We start from the raw sequence: 22,395 nt of genomic DNA on the forward strand, positions 1-22,395 counted from the left end.
CAAGGAATAAAACAATTATCACAGTAAAACAACAGGCAGAACCTTAAGTGTAGGGAACAAAGAAAAAGGAATAAGGAAAAAATAGTGACTAGAATAATAAAATAGCAGCAATATCTTAAGCCCTTTACTTCCTAACATATACAGTGGGCCCAAAGCATTCTGTTCTGTCCCAGCACCTGCCTAGGCAGAATGTGAGTTGAGAAGAAGTTCTTTAGTGGGTGATGCAGTGCTGTAAATCACTGGCCAGCATAAAACTCACAAGCAAAATAGGGCCTTCCTGAGGCTTTCTGATCTGGAGTCCAATGGAAAATTAGGCTGGCTTTTGGTAGCCTGACCTGGAATTGCTCCTCAGTCGCCTGGGTTGCTTGTCTTGTTACCCCCCAAACAGACCCAAAGTGCTCCCCAGAATAGCTCACATATTGTCCTTTCCTGGATTTACCAGAAGTTCCCTTCTGCTGACCCATTTACCTGTTTTTGCAAGGTGAAAGGGGTCCACCTTACAGAAATTGCTGGGGTTTTGTAGGAATACTTTTAGGAACAACTGCCCAGTACAGCTGAGCCTTGCTACCCTTGGGAGGACACGGATATAGCCTTCCGATATAATTGATTGACACCCAGGACATATTCTTCCAAAACAAAGTATTATCTGTATTTAGTGTAAAAGCAATCTTCCCTATACAGTATAAACATACATCAAAAACATAAGCAAAGCCCTTAGCATAATCCTTGGATACAGGCTAAAAATACCTGTACTATAAACATATAGTTAGCCCAATATTAAATGGCTGTGCTCTGCTTGTGGTGGTCAGTTGTTGCAGTCGGTAACAGCAATCTTAAAATTTTTAAAATTTATAAAACAATGTAACATTCACAACGCAGACACATTTTTATTAACCCAAACATACAGACACATGTTCATTAATCATATTTATATCTATATTTTACTCTATAGCTAACATGCTTATTCTCCATTTTCTTCTCTCCGTCTGTTCTGTCACAGTCCTTTTCTGCTGTCACCCTGTGGTTGCTTCTTCTGATTTCTTCTGACTTCTCATACTTCTTCTGCTCCTAACTTTCTAAATTTTGCCTACTGACTCTCTGTCTTTCATTCAGTTTTTGAGCTCTTTTGATTGGCTGTTCTTTCAAGCCTTCCTTTTCCGCCAATCAAATTTAGATCCTTCATGATTGACCTGTTCTTACAGTCCAATCGCAACTGCTAAATCTTGCTATCAGCCAAAGCTGTTACATAACAAGTCTTAGTATTATGGTCAGTTTACTGTTATGGTCTGGTGACACTTACCTAGTTTTGGACTAAGCATGCCTGATTGATAGGGTGGCCAGGTGCCTGGTTTTTGACTGGAAAGTCTGTTAAAAAAAGGGGACCCAACACTGTCCAGTCAGATCTTCTGACTGCACACCCAATGTCCAGTTACTGCGGGGTGGGAGGCAGGGAGGCACCGAGTCATCACCCGCACATGCTCCAGCTTAGCCAGAACTGCCTCTTATCTGTGTCAGATGGCTGCAGCTCGCAGCTCTGGCTCCACAGGCAATTCCCTCCTGACCCAGGCGAGGAGGGTGGGTGAGTGGGGAAAAGCGTGCTTGGGGGAAGCGGGGAAGAGGAGTGGATGGAGGTGAGGCCTCAGGGGAAAGAGGCAGGGCAGGGGAGGTTCTGGCACTCCTGTTGGAGTGTCCGGTTTTTAAATACTACCAAGTTGGCAACCTTACTGACTGACCTCTCCCTGCTGTGTTGAAGTGACCTTTATTTGACCCTAGATTATGTTTGCCTGTCTGCCAACATACTACTGAAAACTGCTAACTCTCCATTCTTGACTGCGTGCCAACATTTCACACATACCACATTATCAAACTATGAACAATTGCCTCATCCTTACCATCCAATTGTCATTGCTATTGTCACCCTATTTCTTACCAATTTAGTTAATCTTATTTTAGTTCTTCCCCTGTTTACAGTGGCAAAGCAGTGCTTGCAGTGCTGTGCTTAGGAAGCAGAACGGAGCAGCTTAGAACGCTATAATGTTGATCTCTGCTGGGCTGATACCGTTCAGTGACCTCGTAACCACCAACACAGTGTTAAGTTTCCCTTTAGTTAGTAATGGGAAGTTTAATGTGAACCTCCCATGCTGTGATGCTTCTATGTCTCTACTCGTGCCTCCATAACAACAAGCAAAACCAAAGGTAAAAGGAAACGCTTTTGTCTCTGAGATCAGGCTTATGATTGGTTCTGGAAGTAGCTTCCAGCTTGTTCTCTCTCTGCCCTGGGTTCTACTCAGTCTGGGAAACAGAGTCCTGAGCCCCTGTGGTCATCGCTGTTGTAGCCCAGGTGCGAGTTCCCTAGAGCCTTAGGGTAATATCAGGAACAACCAGCTCCAGGGGGGTTAGATTTGTGAGTTCAGCTGCTGTTTGAGTCCCTCCATCTCATTATCCTGAATGAAATCTAGCTTGCGCTTTGTGGCTATGCAGGGCGCCCAGTATTGTCAGTGCACGTTTTCCCTATCACACTTAGAAACGTCAGTTCCTTTGACAGTCTTTCTATGCCCAGGCTGCTGATTTCTACACCTAGTGATGCCATCTTTTATCACTGGAAGCTGCTGATATATGGGTATTCTCTCTCTCCCTCTGCAAGTTCCCACAGAAACACGCTTCTTTGCTGCTAATTAAGCTAAATTTAATGGGAGTTTTGTTATTAACTAATCTCCTGTTAGCCACTCACTTCCTTTCATCTGTTCAGTGCTTCATAGCTACTCAGATAACCTCTTTTATATTAGTATTCACCCAGTTTCCTCCTCACTCATTTGCTGTCTCACTTCATCTGGCTTTCTAGAGCGCATGAAGGTCCTCACTTAGATGGCACAATAACCACACAGCTCTGATGTCAACCTTTCTGCAGAAATGTTTTAATACTTCATAGACCATACGGTATACTCCTCACTTTCTTATTTTGTTCCTGTTTCCCTCACAGTCTCCCTTAGCTCTGACCGATATGTCTCAAATCTCATTTTCCTCTACCCTACCATACATTGGCTCTGCCACAGCCATTGGAGTGCAGGCAGCTTAAGGCTTTGTCTACACTGGCACTTCCACAAAGCTACTGTCTTCCATTGGAGGTGATTATCCCAGTGATAAAGAGCAGCCACACAGCGCACCGGGTAACAATGGCCCTGCTGCAGCAGCACAGCCACGCCGTTGTAAGGTACACAGTGTAGACATAGTTAAGTGACCTTGGTGGTAATTGAAATGGTGTCAAAATAAGGTGCATTGTTCTTTTGGTTAAGAAACAGAGGCAAGATCCTTTTCCCTTGAAGAAAGGGTGGGGATGGGGAGAGAGGGAGGCATCCTTCCTTATTAATCTAACTGTTAATCTAATCAGAAAGAAGAACCAAAGCATAATCTTTCTTAACAATCTGTAACTCCTGTGTGACATCCTTTTTCTATGAAAATGGTAGGTGGAATGGTTCATAGAAAGGTATCTAGATGATTCTCTTTCTCAAAGCTGGCATACTGCACACATCTTATCTCTAGCCTGACTCTTGCTTGCATATATATACCTGCCTCTGGAAATTTCCACTACATGCATCCAATGAAGTGGGTATTTGCCCATGAAAGCTCATGCTCCAATACGTCTGTTAGTCTATAAGGTGCCACAGGACTCTTTGCTGCTTTTAATAAATGCATGTTTTCATGCTTGTGTGGAGAAAGGTCTATTCAAGTTTCATTATTAGTGGTCACCTTCTTTAAGGAGCAAAAATAGAAAAGTTATTTGGACCCTCCATTCACCCAGAAAACTCTCATCAGCGTTAACGAGAGTGAGAACAGACATCTTAATATTTAGAGCCTTCTAGGGGCTATTGAAAAATGGTACAGCATGTTTCTATGCCGAGTTTCTAAACTCATAACAGGAGTGTTTGGGAGGGGAGAGTCTTTTGTTTCTCTATTATAGTGAAGGGTGCTATTGCTTTGCATGCTAACGGTCACTGATATACAAGCACCCAGGGTGGGTGAAATTCGCTATAGAGGGAGCCAGAGATATCCTGGAATAACTGCACCCCAAGAGTCATCAGTGACGTTGTGTGGTTTGAAGTACTATCCTTTGTCTAGGCCATTAGAACGAGACAAAATTGGGTTCTTTAACTCACACAACTCTCTTGACTGCTCTCTTGGTGCAGTTACTCTATGTCAGGGGTGGGCAAACTTTTTGGCTTGAGGGCCACATCGGGGAATAGAAATTCTATGGTGGGCCATGAACGCTCACAAAATTAGGGTTAGGTGTGGGAGGGGATGAGGGCTCTGGTTGAGGGTGCGAGCTCTAGGATGGGGCTGGGGATGAGGAGTTTGGGATGTAGGAGGGTGCTCTGGGCTGGGACCGACAGGTTTGGAAGGGGGTTCAGGGCTGGGGTAGGGGTGCGGGAAGGGGTGCAGGTTCCAGCTGGGGGTGTGGGCTCTGGGATGGGGCTAGGGATGAGAGGTTTGGGGTGCAGGAGGTGCTCCGTGCTGGGATTGAGGGGTTTGGAGCACTGGAGAGAGGCCCAGCCGCATGGTGCAGCCCCTAACCTGGCTCCCCAGTGGGAGCTCACAGGCTGGCTTAAAACGGCTCGCAGGCCGTAGTTTGCCCAGCACTGCTGTAGCTCATTAGACCCATCTGAACATCTTTTGTATTACAAAGCCACTGCACAAAAGGAAGCTAGATGCTCAGACCCACCTTTCCAAGTCATATGGTGTTTGTGAGCAGCGTTGGACTGGGGGTTTTCTAGATGAAAAGTGAAGGTGCTGAGGGAGAAAAAGGAGCACAAAGTATAAACCGTGAGGCCCTGGAGAGAAAGACAGAAGCACAAGGTAACTTCCTCTAGAGCACGGCACAGTTACCTGAGCTGAAGTTTCTGCAAGAAGGAGTTGCCTATGTGCTATGTGTTATCATCCCTGTGAAAGGAAATAAAACTTATCTGCATTTTGTAGAAATAAGGTGCACTATGAAAATACCTGACTTGACAGCACCAATGTCCGCTCCAGACAGAAACTGACCTAGCAGGCCCTGAAAGTCTGCTACCAGTTGGCAGAAGGGCAACACGCTTTTCCCCCTGGTCCAATTATCTTAGATAGTGGGAATACTGCACTTCTGTGGGAGGAAAAGGGCTGAGATAGTAGCTAAGAACTTGACAGAAAAAACAAGAAACAGTTTCCAGTGCAGTATACACTAATGGTACATATTTGATATAGTGATAAATCTTTGTCTCAGACAGGGCCAGAGCTGTTTAATGCAAGAAAAGACTGCTGGGATTGAAATGAAGTCCTTTTTAGTTTGATCACTGATATTACCTGGTAGGCATAGCAAGAGGCCACACATCTCTTTCATGATTCTGCAATGGAGAACAAAAGCTTTTCTCAAATCTGAAAGAGTTTATTAGTCTACATATTGAATGAAAAACTTCTTATGCGCTGTGCCAAACGGATAGAGCTGAACAAATTTTAAGCACCTTAAAAGGACTACTTTCCAATTTTCTGTGTAGTACATTTTGTATAGATGCCTGTTAGGGACAGGGTGTGCTGCTGAGAGACTTCGGCTATGTCTACACTATGAGCTAGGCATGTGAATTCCAGCTCACATGCATGTATGTATGCTAGTTTGATAAGAGCTAGTATAAATGGTAGTGTACTCACCTGAACCTTGTGGGTATGTACTTACAGCCTGTCTTACTGCAGCTACTCTACTCTTTATACGTGGGCTAGCTCTCATTGAGCTGGTACGAGCGTAGGTATGTGAGTTGGGAATCACACCCATAATTTGTAGTGTAGACATAGCTTTTGTCCTAATGGATGGGATGGGATGTTGATTGATTTCAGTCTTGTTTAACCTCTTTTTCATTCTTCAAACACTGTTAATCAGTGTTCCAAGCATCCCTTCTGAAGAGTCCTATATTAGAGAAGACAGAATGTGTATTTTCCACGTATTTGTTACGAGCATAAACAAAAGTATTGCAAATATTTGTGACTGATTACTTTTTGCAAGTGGCAATCTGCATGTCCTTCATAGTTCTGACTATTTCTTCATGTTTTGCTTCCCCCAACAAGTTTGCTTTGTGAAACTCTCATTTGTAGCTTTATCTCACTTGTCTTGACTGACGTATTTACTTTCTTTATGATTTCTCTGAGTCTCAATGTTACAAACTTCAGGTAATACAAACATGGCACTTGTCTCATCATGCATATCTGAAAATGAAGACACATCCCACTTTAAGGAATCTTTCTAATCAATTTCATGATGGTTTTAGGATCTGCCCCCCAAAAATGCATTATCTGAATTAAGACAAAACACAAAATTATGTAACAGAGGATGTAGGGAAAGGGAAACAAGAGGCTAGCTGTGCCCGGAATGGTGCTTACATAGATTAGTCAAAAGTTGATTTTCCAAGGTTTTAATCCCTTTTTTAAAGTATATAAATAAGCAAGAGAAATTTAATAGCAGTCACTTCTGCATACCAGTCATTTGCATGAAATCTAGATCAATATGAATCTATATCCCTGTCCTTTTCCCTTTCCTGTTAGCCTCTGGCACTCTTGTCGGTCTAAATTGTAAACTCTTCAGGACAGGGACTGTGTAATAGTCTGCGTTGTGTATATGCCTAGCACAATGAGGCCCCATCCTTGGTCAGTCTCTAGGCACTACTGTAATAAACATGATTCATTATTAATAATATATCTTGGTTCCCTTTCCTAATGAATTCATTTCCCTTGCGCATTAATATACATAGGAAGTACCTTTATGCAGTAGAGTGCTCATGCCTCTATATACAAGACCTTTTCTCTTGCATAAAGTTTTTCTGGAGGAGTAATCTAGATTAGCAGCTCCTATTGACACAATTCCCTTCCCCACCTTGTCTATACTATTCTTTGCTATGCCCTGGTGCACCTGATATATTTCTCTGCATCAAGCCCACACCTTGTGTCTATAATCACCTATCCTCTCACTATTTCAGTGTCTTTCTACCTACAGCTCCAGAAAACGGTCACATTTTTCACCTTCAAACCCTCCCTTCCCAGTTCCACAGCTGCCACTGTTCACTCCCCACCTCTCCAAAGTAGTCTCCTATTTTTGTCTCCCTTCCTCCCCTGCTTAACTTTCCAACTATCCATTTAAGTTAATGGGCAAAGAGATTTTAGGATGTCACTTATGAGTCCCATTAGGAACTAGTGCATGGGTACAACATCATCAAATATACAAGCAGTTAATAAGAATGTGGTTTGGGCTTTTACTGTCAACAACCAGATGCTGATAATCAATATCACAAGCGGCTGCTCTTATATATACCTATCCCCTGCATCTTGTGGTGCACAATTCGCTATTAAGCTAGTTCAGTTTCTTGTTATGTTTCTGCTAATGATGACCCTGGTAATAGTGTCATACTGGAGCAGACACAATGACATATCTAGCACTTTACACTGGGCTATGATACTACAGCTTGGGGATTGCCAATACTACTAAATAAGACCTAGGAGATAGGTGGGCCAAGAAAATGCCTCAATCTGATTTTTCTTCTTTATTGTATAATAATGTTACTATTCTATAATCTGTAGCACTTTTTGTCTACAATTCTTAATCCATTACTGATAATTGTACAGATAATATGGATATTTCTTCTGTATCTATCCAGCCTTATTCATCCGTCTAATCTCTCCTTTAAGGTAAATAATTACAGTTTAGAAGAAGTAACTCATGAAGAGGCAGTAGCAATATTGAAGAACACATCGGATGTAGTTTATCTAAAAGTTGGAAAGCCCACTACCATTTACATGACTGACCCTTATGGCCCACCAGATATTACTCACTGTAAGTGCCTTATTGCATATTATTTCATATGTGATATCATGCTTTAAGTGATTATTTTGACTTTTCAAATCTAGACAAATATCAGTTCATCAGCAAAGCTTTTCCAAGGGCTTGGAAGGCTGAAAAATGGAACTGTTAATTAGATATGATACTGTCATGATATGTTATATTTGAAATAACACTTTTTGCAGCACAAGTCCAGAATTAACAAGATAACTGCACCACCAATCTTATTCCAGAATTCTATTGTTGAACTTTAAGCAGGTACACTGTATCTTTTGTAACAATTAAGCGGAAAATATTTTTACGTCAGTGTAATATTTTGAGAGGTCCTGGATTAACAGATGTGGAGAGAGGAGCACTCAGTCCACAGGAAAGGTGCAACACAAGCAGCAGAAGACCTGCCTACATGGACTCACCAAACAAAAAGCCTGAGGAAAATGGACATGACATTTCATAGAATCGTAGACTATTAGGGTTGGAAGAGACCTCAGGAGGTCATCTAGTCCAATCCCCTGCTCAAAGCCAGGACCATTTGCATTCAATGGACTTGTAATTTATACAGTATTTGCATACAGCATAAAATGATTGTCCTGCTACATAATTGCCCTACAAATCTATCAGTTACATCCCCACACATCAGCATACTAATGCCTCCCTGCTCCCTATCCATCCACTCCCTTATTTATATCCATCCTACGCTTCTCCACCCATCAGTGCAGCCATGCTTCCCCTTGCACTCCGTGCATCCCTTCCTAATGTGCATGTAGTTCTCCCTCCCCAGGACCCCATTCTTTGGGATGGCACCTTGTCACTGAGGCTCCAGACTCCTCTGCTCAGCTTCCCTTCTCCCAGCAGGCAGGACTAATCCATGCCATTGTGGTACATCTTTCTGGCCTGCTGCTGATTCCCTCCTTTTGCCAATTAGTCAGTAAATGGTCCCTGCTTTAAGCTCCCTCTGAGTCTCTCATTGGAGGAGAGAGATGAGCCGGGAGGCAATCTGATTGGCTTGCAAAATAAGGTGAGTAGGGAGTCTCAGCAACTGACCCCAGCTCATGCTGGCAAGGCGCCAAAAAGTCAGTTGTCACCAGAGGCCATAAAGCCAGCAAAGGGGTGGAAAGACAAAGGTTCCCAGTAAAAGTCAAAGATTAAGCACATCTGCTCTTCTGCATCAGTATTCCTCAATTCTGATCTGACAGGACCATGGTCCTTCCTATTTACAAGTCCTGTAAAAGGATGATAACTGCATTGGTGGTTTTGTAACATGCACATCTATATATTACACTGAACTGGACCTAGACCACCTGTTTATTTACCAGATACTACTAATCAACCAATAGTTGGTGATGATATTTGTTAACTACTAATCTGGGCTGATTTCTTACCAGTGACTAAGAAGTAAAAAAGATTCACTAGCACCTTACTAATTCCTTGAATTATCTGGTCTTCCAAAATAATATTTCAAAAATAGTGAAGCAGCACATGATGTTGAGCAAGATTAGGGTGGCAGTGTATCCTAATGGATAGAGTACTGGAGTAGGCCTCAGGAGACCTGGTTTTCATTCCCAGCTGTGCCACTGACCTGCTGGGTTACCTTGGGGATGTCACATCACTGCTCTGTACCTCACTTTCCCCATCTGTAAAATGGGGATAATGATACCGACCTCCTTTGTAAAAATGCTTTGAGATCTATTGATGAAAAGTGCTGTCTAAGAACTAGATATTATTATTATTAGTGATCAGAAATTCTGGAGGGGGAAAAAGCTTGAAAAGACTTTCAGTAACTGGTGGGTGTATACAAGTTTGTTTGTCTCTTAGCAAGAAATAACCTTTCCCTATAAAAGCATCTAGTCTTAAAATATTTAATATTTCACCATCTAAAGAATGGATTGAAACTATGACTAGAAAGTTTAAACACATCCGTTTCAAAAGGAAATTAATCATAAGTCAGTGCAAAAGCATGTCTTTGTTTTTCCTCCTTAGCATTTCCTTTCCTCTGATTACATGGATTAAAGATTTGGTCACAGCCATTATTACATATTTCCAACCATCACCATTACTTTGAAACCCAAAGCAAAATACAAACAGCATAGTACTGTCTTTGTTAATTATTAGCATATATCCTATCTATATTAGCTTTCATTCTTCTTAACAACCTTTCCTGAAATCTAAATTGTGATGCAATCTAAATTGGCACTGAAAATTCAGTTTAGCGGGATCCCAACTCTTCTATGATCCTTGGAATAATCCCTGCCTCAATTATAATCTTTGCCTTCAAATGCCCCTTTCATCTACTTATCTCCTCCAACTATCTCCATTCCTTTTTGAATTCATGAACTTGTTCATGAAATGCCTTCCTGCTTTCTGTCTCCCAAGCCATCCCCTTCTCATCCAAATCCCTCCTAAAGATCCTCTCGTTCCTTAATCTCCACACAAAGTGAGTGAGTAAAGAAAATGCTGGCCATTCATTCCTTCGCTGCCCTGTTTAGATTTTACACTCTTTCAGGCAGGAACCATCTGTGTTTTGTGTCTTGTACAGCACCAAACACATTATTGGTGCTTAAATGAAAACAATACCATCACAACCAAACCAAGTGTGAATGTCACTAACTACAATTGCTTATTTTAACCATCAGCTTATTCTCCACCAATGGAAAATCATATACTCACTTCTGGCAACAATGGCACTTTAGAGTACAAGGCGTCTTTGGCTCCTATCTCACCAGGAAGATACTCACCGATTCCAAAGCACATGCTTGTAGAGGACGACTATACCAGGTCAGATATCTTTCTTTATAGATTGCCTTGGTAATGACTGCAATGCATATTAACAAGGGGGAAAAAAACACAAGCTAAAATAAAGAATGGGTTCATCAATATTTAGATAAGTTAGATGTATTCAAGTCGGCAGGGCCTGATGAAATTCATCCTGGGGTACTTAAGGAATTAGCCAAAGCAATCTTGGAACCATTAGCGATCATGTTTGGGAACTCATGGAGGACGGGTGAAGTCCCAGAGGACTGAAGAAGGGAAAATACAGTATCTGTCTTTAAAAAGGGGAACTGTAGACCAATCAGCCTAACTTTGATACCTGGAAAGATACTGGAACAAATTACTAAACAATCGATTTGTAATTATTTAGAGGCTGTTATAAAGAGGATGGTGATTGATTTTTCTCCATGTTCACTGAAGGCAAGACAAGAACTAATGAGCTTAATCTTCAGCAAGGGAGATTTAGGTAGAGATGAGGAAAAACTTTCTAACCATAAGGATAGTTAAGCACTGGAATAGTCTTCGAAAGGAAACTGTGGAATCTCCATCTTTGGAGGTTTTTAAGAACAGGTCAGACAAACACCTGTCAGGGATGGTCTAGGTTTACTTGGCCTGGCCTCAACACAGGGGACTAGACTAAATGACCTCCCAAGGTCCCTTCTGGCTCTATCGTTCTATGATCCTATGGTAAATCACAACAATGGAGTATTTGGTGCAATAAATAGACTGAGCTTATTATGTGGAAATGAGACAGCAGAGCTTTACCCATTTATTTGGGTTTGAAGCAGATGAGGGGAGGGGGAGAGTGCTTTCTTTATATCCTGTATTTCAGCTAAGTGTTGCTGCTGAGACAATTTATATTTCATTCTTATTTGAAGGGTGGTTAGAATATTGCTTACCTTGCCATCCTCTTTAAAGGCTACTACAGAAATGAAATATATGAAATGACTTATCATTATACTGTATAGTATGACAGAATGAAAACTATACTTGTTTCCTTCAATATTCTTCTATTTTCATAGTTTAATAGCATTTCAGACTAGATGGGACAATTATGACTGACCTGCACACCACAGGATAATAACATCAATCCAGTAATTCCTGCATCAAACCTCTAATTTCTGTTTGCTTTCATTGTGTGTTTAAGGTCCCTTAAATTTAAGGTTAAATTTAAAGTCCCTTAAATTACATGACTTGTGTGGCAGGTGGATTTGGAGGGCTTCATGACATTTGTTTTTAACAAAGGGTTAAAGTGTGGGAGAAACACGCCTCCTCTCCCTAGCTTGGATAAAGCAACAGCCTCCTGCTGCTCTCTCTTTTCCTTGACTGAGTGTGCTGAGAACTCCCTGCTTCTTTCAGTCTACTATAGGAATTTCACCAAAGATGAATTTAACCCAATGAGTTGCTTTCCTACAGGAGTTTCTTCCATCCGGTTAGCTATTTTTAGTTAACAGTTAAAAGATGTATTTCATCAAATTCTGGATTGCATGGATCAATAGCATTTACATCATTTCTAAGCTGCCTGTGTATTTAAAGAAAGTGATATGGTAACAAGGAATCCTGCATACCTAGTTCTTGGCAATGCAATATATGGGGCCAAATTCAGCCCTGGTGTAACAGCATCGATTACAGCATCCTTGTGCCTGGGGAGGGAAGCTGCACAAGGGAGGGAATTTAGTAAGGTAAACAATCCAGAGAGAGAGCAAGTAATGAGTTAGAGAGGCTAGGAACCCACAGAGGTTGCGAGAAAGGAATCGGGAAAGGGGAGAAAAGCCACAGTGTGAGTGAGGAAGCATTTAAACAGTTGAAGCTATAGACAGGATGGGGAACGATTCAGAGAATGCCCCATGCTTTTCTCCATTCCATCTGTCCAGAAGGTTACACTCCATGCTATTGAACACAGACCTATCCCCAGTGATCTGCTCAGTCATCACCTCCATGCTTGATAACTACAACTCGTATCTAAGAGTGAAGTGTCTCAACCTGGAAAAAGGGGATGGAGTGAGGTCTTCGCAGCAACCTGCATTTTGTACTATTTGGGAAATGCAACAACTGGTACAAAACAAAGCAGTTTGTCCGCTGAGCAGCAAGGGTTGCCATGATCAGAGCACCACAGTGTTGTTCTCTCCGTACTGGATCCCCAGTGAATAGTGTTCCATTTAGGTCTGGCACCAAAGCCCTCTTTGATATTGGCAGTAGTAACCTGAGGGCTTGGTTTTCTGCCTGCAGCAGTGACCTCCCATGACAAGCAGATTTCTTTGGAACCATAAAACTGTCATCCAGTAGGAAGATGCTCATGAGTGTGACAGAACCAATCAAATAAAAATATCTTAATGCTGTTCAAGCATTTACTCTTATCTGCTAGAATGGAAGAAGATAATGTTGCCATTTTTAGAATAATGGTAAGCACTCAGATGCTACTGGGCAACAGTATGTGAACTTGGATACTGTTGTACAGTGTTCATAATTAGAATTGGTCTGGAAGTTTCTTAATGGAAGTCTTTCATCAGACCCTGGGAGAGTTGCCCTCCCTATCGATGATGCACATCTCAAACTAGCTAAGGCCTCTGGAGCACACTGGCTTCGATAGCACCCATGACTAAGCACATGGAAAAGCACTATTTCATTCCTATGCTGGGATTTGAGGGGTTTTACTCTCATCCAGCCCAAAATTCCCTAGTTTTAACTGCGGTGAACAACAGAGCTCTGCGGGGCAGGTTTAAGTCCTCAAGGATAGGGACTCTAAATGAATGGATCTCATGGGCAGGAAGATTTACACTTCCTCTTCCTTGTAGATGTGAATTGCTAACCAGCAAGCCTGCTGTCCAAGTAAGATTATTTTTAACTGAACAGCTACATCAAAATTTGCAGACCAGGTCATCTTCGCCGCTTGGGGCATCCTGATGATCAACCTGTTTGCAACAAGGGACATCAGGAAATGTCATCTGTTCTGCTCTTTAAGGGGGCCTCAGTCCAGACTCATTGTCCAATGCTTTCCACCTCTGCTGGCAGTCAGCTCTCCTGTACGCCTTTTCCCCGATCCCAGTCATCCCTCAGGTCATCCTCAAACTCAAGGTGTATTGGGCCAAACTCATTCTCAGGTCCCCAGCATGACTGAGACAGTGCTGGCTCTCTGACCTTCTCACACTGTCTATTCAGCCTGACATACCGCTTCCTCCCCATCCCCACTTACACACTCAGGACCAAGGCCACACCTTGAATCATGCACTCAGCTCCCTGCATCTCACGGCATGGCTGCTGCATGGGTGAATGAGGAGGAAGAGCAGTGTTTGGCAGCTGTCCAACAAATCCTCCTTAATGCAAACCCTCCACTAGGATGCCTATTCAGCTAAACTGATGCAGTTTTCAGTGTGATCATTACCCCGCAGAATCCAACCAACCCTGGCCTCTATCCAGGATATTTTGGAGTACCTGCTGCATCTTCAGTTGTTGGGGCTTCTGTTTAGTTCATTGAAAGTGTATCTGGAGGTGATATTGGCATTCCATCCCCTTATTCAGGGAAGATCAATCTTCTCCAATGCCATGGTAGCAAGATTCTTAAAAGGACTCCTTTGTCTACATCCTCTGGCCCAAGAACCAGTTCCTCTGTGGGACCCTAACTCAGTGCTAGTGTCCTTAATAGGAACTCTGATCAAGCCCCTGGCGTCTTCTCTCTTTCTACTCGTGTCTGAAAACCGCATTCCTGGTAGTGATATTTTCAAGGAGAGTGTGTGAGTTACAGGCTGTAATGGCAGTCTCCTTACATACAGTTCTCCAAAGACAAAGTGACTTTATGACCGTGTCCAAATTTTTTATCTAAAGTGGTTTCTCAGTTTAATTTGAACGAGGTGGTATATTTACCTGTGTACTTTCCTGAGCTGTTTTCATCTCTAGAAGAGCAGCGTCTCCAGACATTAGATATCAGGCAGTGCATAGCTGTTTATCTGGATGCAACTAAACCTTTTTGTTCTTCGCCTCATTTGTTTGTGTAATATGCAGATTGCATGAAGGGTCAAACAGTCTCTTCACAGATGATCTCCAAATGGGTAACATCCTGCATTGAGACTGCATATGAAACAGCTTCAGCTACGCCCTCTCAGTGGGGATCTGAGCTAATTCAGTGAGGGTGCACGCAGAAACCATAGTGTTTCTCAGTCACATTCCTGCATTGGACATGTGCAGGGCTACTGCGTGGTTGCTGATACATATGTTCAGGAACCATTATGTCATAACCGCATCTTCCAGGGCTGATGCAAGCTTTGGTAGAGCGGTCCTGCTGTCCTTCTTTAGGTACAATCTGAGCCACACCTCTTAGGCGGTTACTGCTTGTGAATCACCTAAGTGGAATACACAGCTGAATCTGTTCAAAGAGGAAGAAACAGTTACTTGCTATAACTGTTGTTCTTCAAGATGTGATGCAGATGTGTATTCTGTGACCCACCCTCCATCCCCTCTGCATCACAGTCTCATTTCTTGGTGTTCCATGAGAAGGAACTGAGGGGGGCATTGTCTCATGTAGCCAGGGGTGAGACTACGGCCAAGAGGTGTGAGTGCCGCCCCTCTCCGGGTACTGCTAGTCAAATTTCTCTGGCCCTGGTGCACTAGGTGCGCATACACCTATGTGGAATACATGTCTGCATCAGATCTTGAAGAACCACAGCTACAGTAAATAACCGTTTCTTTTCTTTCATTTTCTCATTGTCATAATATTTCTGTTGTTTTTTTTAAATGGTTGGGCATTTAAAGCTGTTTTGATTTGTCCCCCTTTTTGTGGGCTGTTCCAGGTTTTGCTGATGTTTACTGTACTTTTAGACAACACATAGTTTTTCTGTTGATGAAATTTGCATTTAATGGCATGATTGTTAAAATACTTAAATCATAGTGTAATCTTTTCTTCTTAATAAAAAATATGGCAACAAATTAACTTAGCTACAGTGCAATGTGAATAAAGCAAGAGCAAAGCTGACCTGAGCCACCAGTGTAATGATATTGAATGTTTTCCTTTCACTGTGCTTTGTTTAGTTTTGTATGGTGCCATGATCCAACATGGCACCAATTGAGGCACAATTTTATTTTTTACACATATTCTTGTTGGACACTAAATATTAAATAGTGCCAGCAATGGTGACTGTACAGTTCTCTTCCTGCATATTTTGTCCTTTTCGATATCATTGTCACATTTCAGGCTAGTGGACTATGTGACCAGATGTAAATAAGACACATGCCAGTAACTGTAACTACCAATGTAATCTTCAGTATTCTGCAGATATGTTGCTCTTTAAAAATGCTTCTATTAAGCTGAAAGAAAAGACACAATCTGGTCCTGATTCTTTTTTTTTGGTCATTAATTACATCCAGGGAACTGTAAATCACTATTTGCTCTCTAACAGACATCTGGCTCCCTATTTTTAGAAAACTGAAAGTACATTCTAATAAATTCTGTAGTTCTCAGATGTTCACTTTTCCTGCTTTTAATAAGAAAGACGGGCAGAAGAGTCCAGAAGAATAAAGAACTCTTGTGTTGTGTTTTACCTTCTTTTTAACTTCTGAAAACCAGTGCATCAAGCTGCTGTGCTGCAGCTGATGTAAAATTCACTTAAACACTTAGCTGTGGCTAGATATTAAAAATTCATGAAAAAAGCCATCTGAGTTATCTGTTTTGCTGTGAAATGCATGTTTGATTTCTTTTTATATGTAACTTTGTACATTAACATCTTTGTGAAGCAGAGAATGCTGGTTTGGGAGCAGGGGGAGAGGGAGCATTGCACTGAAGGCTCCAGGGAATTTTTCTCTTTATTGAGAGTGGCATTGCACAGCCATTTCTTGTTTACTTACATGAACTACATGACATAATTTATCAAACTGTCTTGTAGAATCAACTTTAATGCTGTTTTAATGCACAGGTTTGATTGCTCATAATTAAAACTTTATCACTAAATGTGTAGTATAAAATCTGTCATATAACCATTTTCTGACAATGTTGTGGTCTTTAGTAGAGCACAAAAATAAAGCAGGAAAAAAGACTTGCGGATTGAGAATCTGCAAACTGTTCCTCAGGGATCTTTAATGAGTTGACTTGGCCCATCTATTGACAAAACACTGCACACGTTTTAAAAGGGTGTATATTGCTGAAGGGAGTTAGCTGTACTTCCTATTACCATTATTCTTGAAGAAGCAGAATCAAAATTCATATTTCCTAGGTGAATCAGATGAAGGTGTAATGTAGACACTGTTGTCATGTAATGAATTCTATAACATCTTTTTGACCTGGTCTTGCAATATGATGAAATAGAATTGAGCTGATACAGTTATAAAAAAAATATGATTCATAATCAGTACCTTTGAAGAACCAGGGTGGGAGAGTCTAAAGCACCACTTTGTCTAAAACGCAGCATATCACCTCTCCTAAATACATGGGTAAACTCTGTATCCGTCTAAATATAGGCGGGGCTGGTAGCACTGCCTATTATTAAGGTTGCCTGACACTTCCAGTTGTAAAATCAGATTATGAGTTTATTGTGACTGAGCCAAACTTTAACTGCTTGGGTAGAAATTTTCCATGCTAGGTTTCTGCCTCTGGCTGATTTTTTTGTTTGTTTTAATTTTGTTTGTTTGTTTCTGAGAATGGGGCTAAGGTGAAATGTATCATTTTGCCCATGTTAAAAATGTTATGGTAACTTTTTCTTTGACAAGCCTAGTGCTCCCATCCTGTGGACTACAAGGACTTGAAATTTGGCATGAGGGTGGCTTTTGTTTCAGGGATATGCCTCTTGTCATTCCTGTGAAAATCCACCTAAATTTGGCCTTTGAATTGCAATTTGCACATGCTCAGGAGAGACTCGTTCAGTTTTAGCAGTTATAGTACCTGAATAATCTGCCCTTACTGAGCATGCTCATGCCTCTCGCGCCTCCCAGTACTGACCTGCCTGCACATGCACCATCCCCACAGAGTGAATGAGCATTCTCAGTCCCAGAGTTACGGGGTGAAGCTGGACTTTCCCTATTATTTTTGCTGCTCAGCTGCTCCCCATCTAGGTGGAACCAGACACTGGAAATGAGATCAGGAAGCCTACAACTACCTGGGCAAGGAGACTGAGGCTGGGACAAGGAGCCAGGAGTGGGGAAGAGACAGGACAGGGCCAGGGCAGAAAGGATCAATCTTGGTGGATACTGCCTGAAATCTGTGCCCTCTAGACATACTTCCCTCCAGAGTCTGGAATGGTACCATGATTCCTGAGTCTCACCATTCCTCTGCTGTTAGCAGATAGCTGTGAAACCTACTGGAAAAGTGTGTGTCCCCTCTAGTGCTGGTCCACATAGAGGATGACAACTAGTACTACTGTTGCTATTAGTTACTTTGCTAACTCAAGTGACCGAGATTTGTGCACTGGAGCTAAAGATTGCAACCCTGCTAATGACCCAGGTGGGTGTTAATGTGATGCCACATGACATTTGTTTTTTTAAATTTTCTTTTTAAATACCTCAGAAAATACACACACACACTGTGTTAAAAGAATATTATTAAGGCTGCCAAATTAAGCACTGAAAAGATAGGAAATGCCAGAATTAAGGTTGCTTTTGCAACCAAAAAATGACAGCTCATATTTCTTAACAGTATCTTAGAAATCAGTTTTTTAAATGAAGCATGAAGTTGTTATATAACCATTCTACAGGATTTCATATGTTTGAAGCTCAAGAATGATCTTAAACTAGTGAATTGTTTATGTCCTGGGATTTAATTTGCCAAACCCAATTTTTTTCAATTAATAATTGTTAAACATGAATTACCCCCTCTTTCCATATTAAAATGGACATTGTTATTTTCAAGGAGTCAAACCCTCAGTCAGTGTTCCAAAATAATCTACATTGTATTAAAAATGTAAGCCAAGATTTTCACAAATGGCTGCCTTTATATATCTGATTTTTCATATGTTAGAATTTTACGGTTTCCACTGAGTTCAAGGGAAGCTGCTGGATGTTCAGTTCTTCTGACAAAATCAGGCTTTAGAACTTTTGGCTCATATTTTGAATATCTTAACATGACAAGTTTATGGAGGGGATGGTATGACGACATTGCCTACAATGGCATGTAGCTGATCTGTGACTGTTAGTAGCAAATATCTCCAATGGCTGATGATGGGACACTAGATGGGAAGGTGCTGAGTTACTAGTGAGAATTCTTTCCTAGGTGTCTGGCTGTTGGGTCTTGCACAGATGCTCAGGGTCTAGCTGATCTCCATATTTGGGGTCAGGAAAGAATTTCCCCCCGTCAGACCGGCAAGACACTGATGGTTTTTCACCTTTCTCTGCAGCATGGGGCACTGGGCACTTGCAGGTTTAAATTAGTGCAAATGATGGATTCTCTGTAACTTGGAGTCTTTACATCATTATTTGAGGACTTCACCCCTAACCTCTGGCTGAGTTACTGTATTACAGGAGGTGGGTGAGGTTCTGTGGCCTGCAATGTGCAGGAGGTAAGATTATCCAATAAGTTCTTGGAATGTATTGGAGACATTTTTTTTTATTTCAGAAGGTGGAGACAACTACTAGGGGAGAGGTTGTTCTAGATTTGATTTTGACAAATAGGGAGGAACTGGTTGAAAATTTGAAAGTGGAAGGCAGCTTGAGTGAAAGTGATTACAAAATGATTGAGTTCATGTTTCTAAAAAATGGTAGGAGGGAGAACAGCAAAACAAAGACAATGGATTTCAAGAATGCAGACTTTAGCTTCCTCAGGAAGTTGGTAGGTAAGATCCCATAGGGAGCCAGTCTAAAGGGAAAAACAATGGAAGACAATTGGCAATTTTCCAAAGAGACATTTTTAAGGGCACAAGAGCAGACTATCTCACTGCGTAGGAAAGATAGGAAGTATAGCAAGAGACCATCCTGGCTTATCCAGGAGATCTTCAGTGATCTAAAAATCAAAAAAGAGTCCTACAAAAAGTGGAAACTAAGTAAAATTACAAAGGATGAATATAAACAAAAAACGCAAGCAAGCAGAGACAAAATTAGAAAGGCCAAGGCACAAAACGAGATCAAACTAGCTAGAGACATAGAAGGTAACAAGAAAACATTCTACAACTACATTAGAGGCAAGAGAAAGACCAAGGACAGGGTAGGCCTGTTACTCAATGGGGAAGGGGCGAATAATAACAGAAAATGTGGAAATGACAGAGGTGCTTAATGACTTCTTTGTTTCGGTTTTCACCAAGAAGGTTGGTGGTGATTGAACATCTAATATAGTGAACACCAGTGAAAATGAGGTAGGATCAGAAGAGGCTAAAATAGGAAAAGAAAAAGTTAAAAATTGGTTGGACAAATTAGATGGCTTCAAGTCCCCAGGGCCTTATGAAATGCATCCCAGAATACTCAAGGAGCTGACTGAGGAGATATCGGAGCCATTAGCGATTATTTTTGAAAAGTCATGGAAGATGGGAGAGATTCCAGAAGACTGGAAAAGGGCAAATATAGTGCCAATCTACAAAAAGGGAAATAAGGACAACCTAGGGAATTACAGACCAGTCAGTTTAACTTCTGTACCCGGAAGGATAATGGAGCAAATAATTAAGCAATCAGTTTGCAAACATCTAGAAGATAATAAGGTAATAAGTCAGCATGGATTTTTCAAGAACAAATTGTTTCAAACCAACATGATAGCTTACTTGGACAGGGTAACAAGCCTCATGGATGGGGGGAAGTGGTAGATGTGGTATATTTTGACTTTAGTAAAGTTTTTGATACTGCCTCACATGACCGTCTCATAAACAAACTAGGGAAATGCAGCCCAGATGGAGCTACTATAAGGTGGGTGCAAAACTGGTTGGAAAACCTTTCCAAGAGAGTAGTTATCAGTGGTTCACAATCATGTTGGAAGGGAATAACCAGTGGGGTCCCACAGGGATCAGTTCTGGATCCGGTTCTGTTCAATATCTTCATCAATGATTTAGATAATGGAATTGCAGATGATACCAAGCTGGGAATGGTTGCACATGCTTTGGAGGTAGGATTATAATTCAAAATGATCTGGACAAACTGGAGAAATGTTCTGAAGTAAATAGGATAAAGTTTAATAAGGAAAAATGCAAAGTACTCCATTTAGGAAGGAATAATCAGTTGCACACATACAAAATTGGAAATGACTGCCTTGGAAGGAGAACTGCGGAAAGGGATTTGGGGGTCATAATGGACCACAAGCTAAATATGAGTCAACAGTGTGACACTGTTGCAAGAAAAGCGAACATAGTTCTGGGACGTATTAGAAGGAGTATTGTAAGCAGGACATGAGAAGTGATTCTTCTGCTCTACTCCACAGTGATTAGGCCTCAACTGGAGTATTGTGTCCAGTTCTGGGTGCCGCATTTCAGGAAGGATGTGGACAAATTGGAGAGAGTCCAGAAGAGAGCAACAGAAATGATGAAAGGTCTAGAAAACATGACCTAGGAGGGAAGATTGAAAAAATTGGGTTTGTTTAGTCTGGAAAAGAGAAGACTTGGGCGGGGGGCATGATAACAGTTTTCAAGTATGTAAAAAGTTGTTACAAGGAGAAGGAAGAAAAATTGTTTTTCTTAACCTCTGAGGACAGGACAAGAAGCAGTGGGCTTAAATTGCAGCAAGGGAGGTTTAAAGGCTGAATCAGCACTGATGGGATTTGAACATGTGGTTGGAGTTTAGATGTTTAAAACCTGATACGTAGATCACTAAACTTTCTCCCTGCAGTGTAGATAATGTTGATTGAAGCATAGAAAAATATGCATGGGAGAATAAATCTGCCCAGAGTCTCTGGGTAAAAATTATGCAGTTTATCAATGTGCATAAAATACTCTTTTGAAAACTGGAAGGAATCTAAATGTAAAAAGTGTTTAAATGGTCTTGTTAACAGGAGTGAGGCATCCCATCTATTCCACAAAGCACTAAAACATTGCTTCTCCCTTAAGCATATGTTTGCAACTATGGTAAAATGATAGACTCATGAAAATAGGAGGTTATAATAGGAAAGCTGACAAACTATTGTAGGAGTCTTTCCAGAAAAAACTAGCATAATGTAATTTTTTTTGTATTTTCCTTTTCTATTTCTCTAACTCTCTTTACCACATTTCTCTTTTTTGAAATAAATATAAATTTATCCCAATTCCTAATACAAACTTTAAATTGATCTGCTCTATATTGTGTTGCTAGTGGATCAAACATAAGGAATTGAAAGAGGGCAGAAGATAACGTATACAAACCACCACTTATTACACTTTGAAAATTCTTGAACTTATTTGGATTAAATTGGTGGTCAATTTTTTATGGAGATGTGGTGAAGTTAAAAGTTAATTTCAGACTTGTTAGCAACCTGTTTAACTGGTGTTACTTTATTAGTCTGTTTTAGTGAATTTAAATACAAATGGCTCGTCTATTGGTGTGCTGAGACCACTTGCTATCATGCTGACCGGTATTGTCTCATTGCTTCCTTGTGTTCCCCCCATTGATCGGTCCATATCTCTATGTGGTTTCTTGTCTTAGATTTAAATGGAGCAGGAGAGTCTTTGTGTTTTTATAGTGCGTACCAAAATTGAGTCATCGTGGTCCATGAATGGGGGTCCTAGGCACTACAATAATACAAATAATAAATTAAATATAATTAAAATATGTACACTATAGACATGACCTTCACAACCCCTCAGCTTCAGGAAAAGTGCCAGCAACAAAATGGCAGTCTTCATCAACTTTGCTTAAGCTTTTGACTCTAAGTCATGAGGGTCTTTGGAAACATTTGTTCACACTTGGATGCTCAGCAAAGT

General features: G+C 41.1%; 1 protein-coding gene across 13 annotated transcripts in view; it reads left to right on the plus strand.

Moving 5' to 3' along the window:
- Window positions 1–22,395, plus strand: part of DLG2 (discs large MAGUK scaffold protein 2) — a 1,579,821-nt gene that overhangs the window by 1,166,069 nt on the left and 391,357 nt on the right. For all 13 annotated transcript variants that reach the window (XM_050940648.1, XM_050940534.1, XM_050940523.1 and 10 more), the window contains 2 exons: window positions 7,696–7,840; window positions 10,477–10,618. In XM_050940648.1, the coding sequence (XP_050796605.1) occupies window positions 7,696–7,840; window positions 10,477–10,618 (287 nt within the window). The remainder of the gene's footprint in view (window positions 1–7,695; window positions 7,841–10,476; window positions 10,619–22,395) is intronic.

Source organism: Gopherus flavomarginatus, chromosome 1 (assembly GCF_025201925.1).
Source record: "Gopherus flavomarginatus isolate rGopFla2 chromosome 1, rGopFla2.mat.asm, whole genome shotgun sequence".
Taxonomy (NCBI): Eukaryota; Metazoa; Chordata; order Testudines; family Testudinidae; genus Gopherus; species Gopherus flavomarginatus.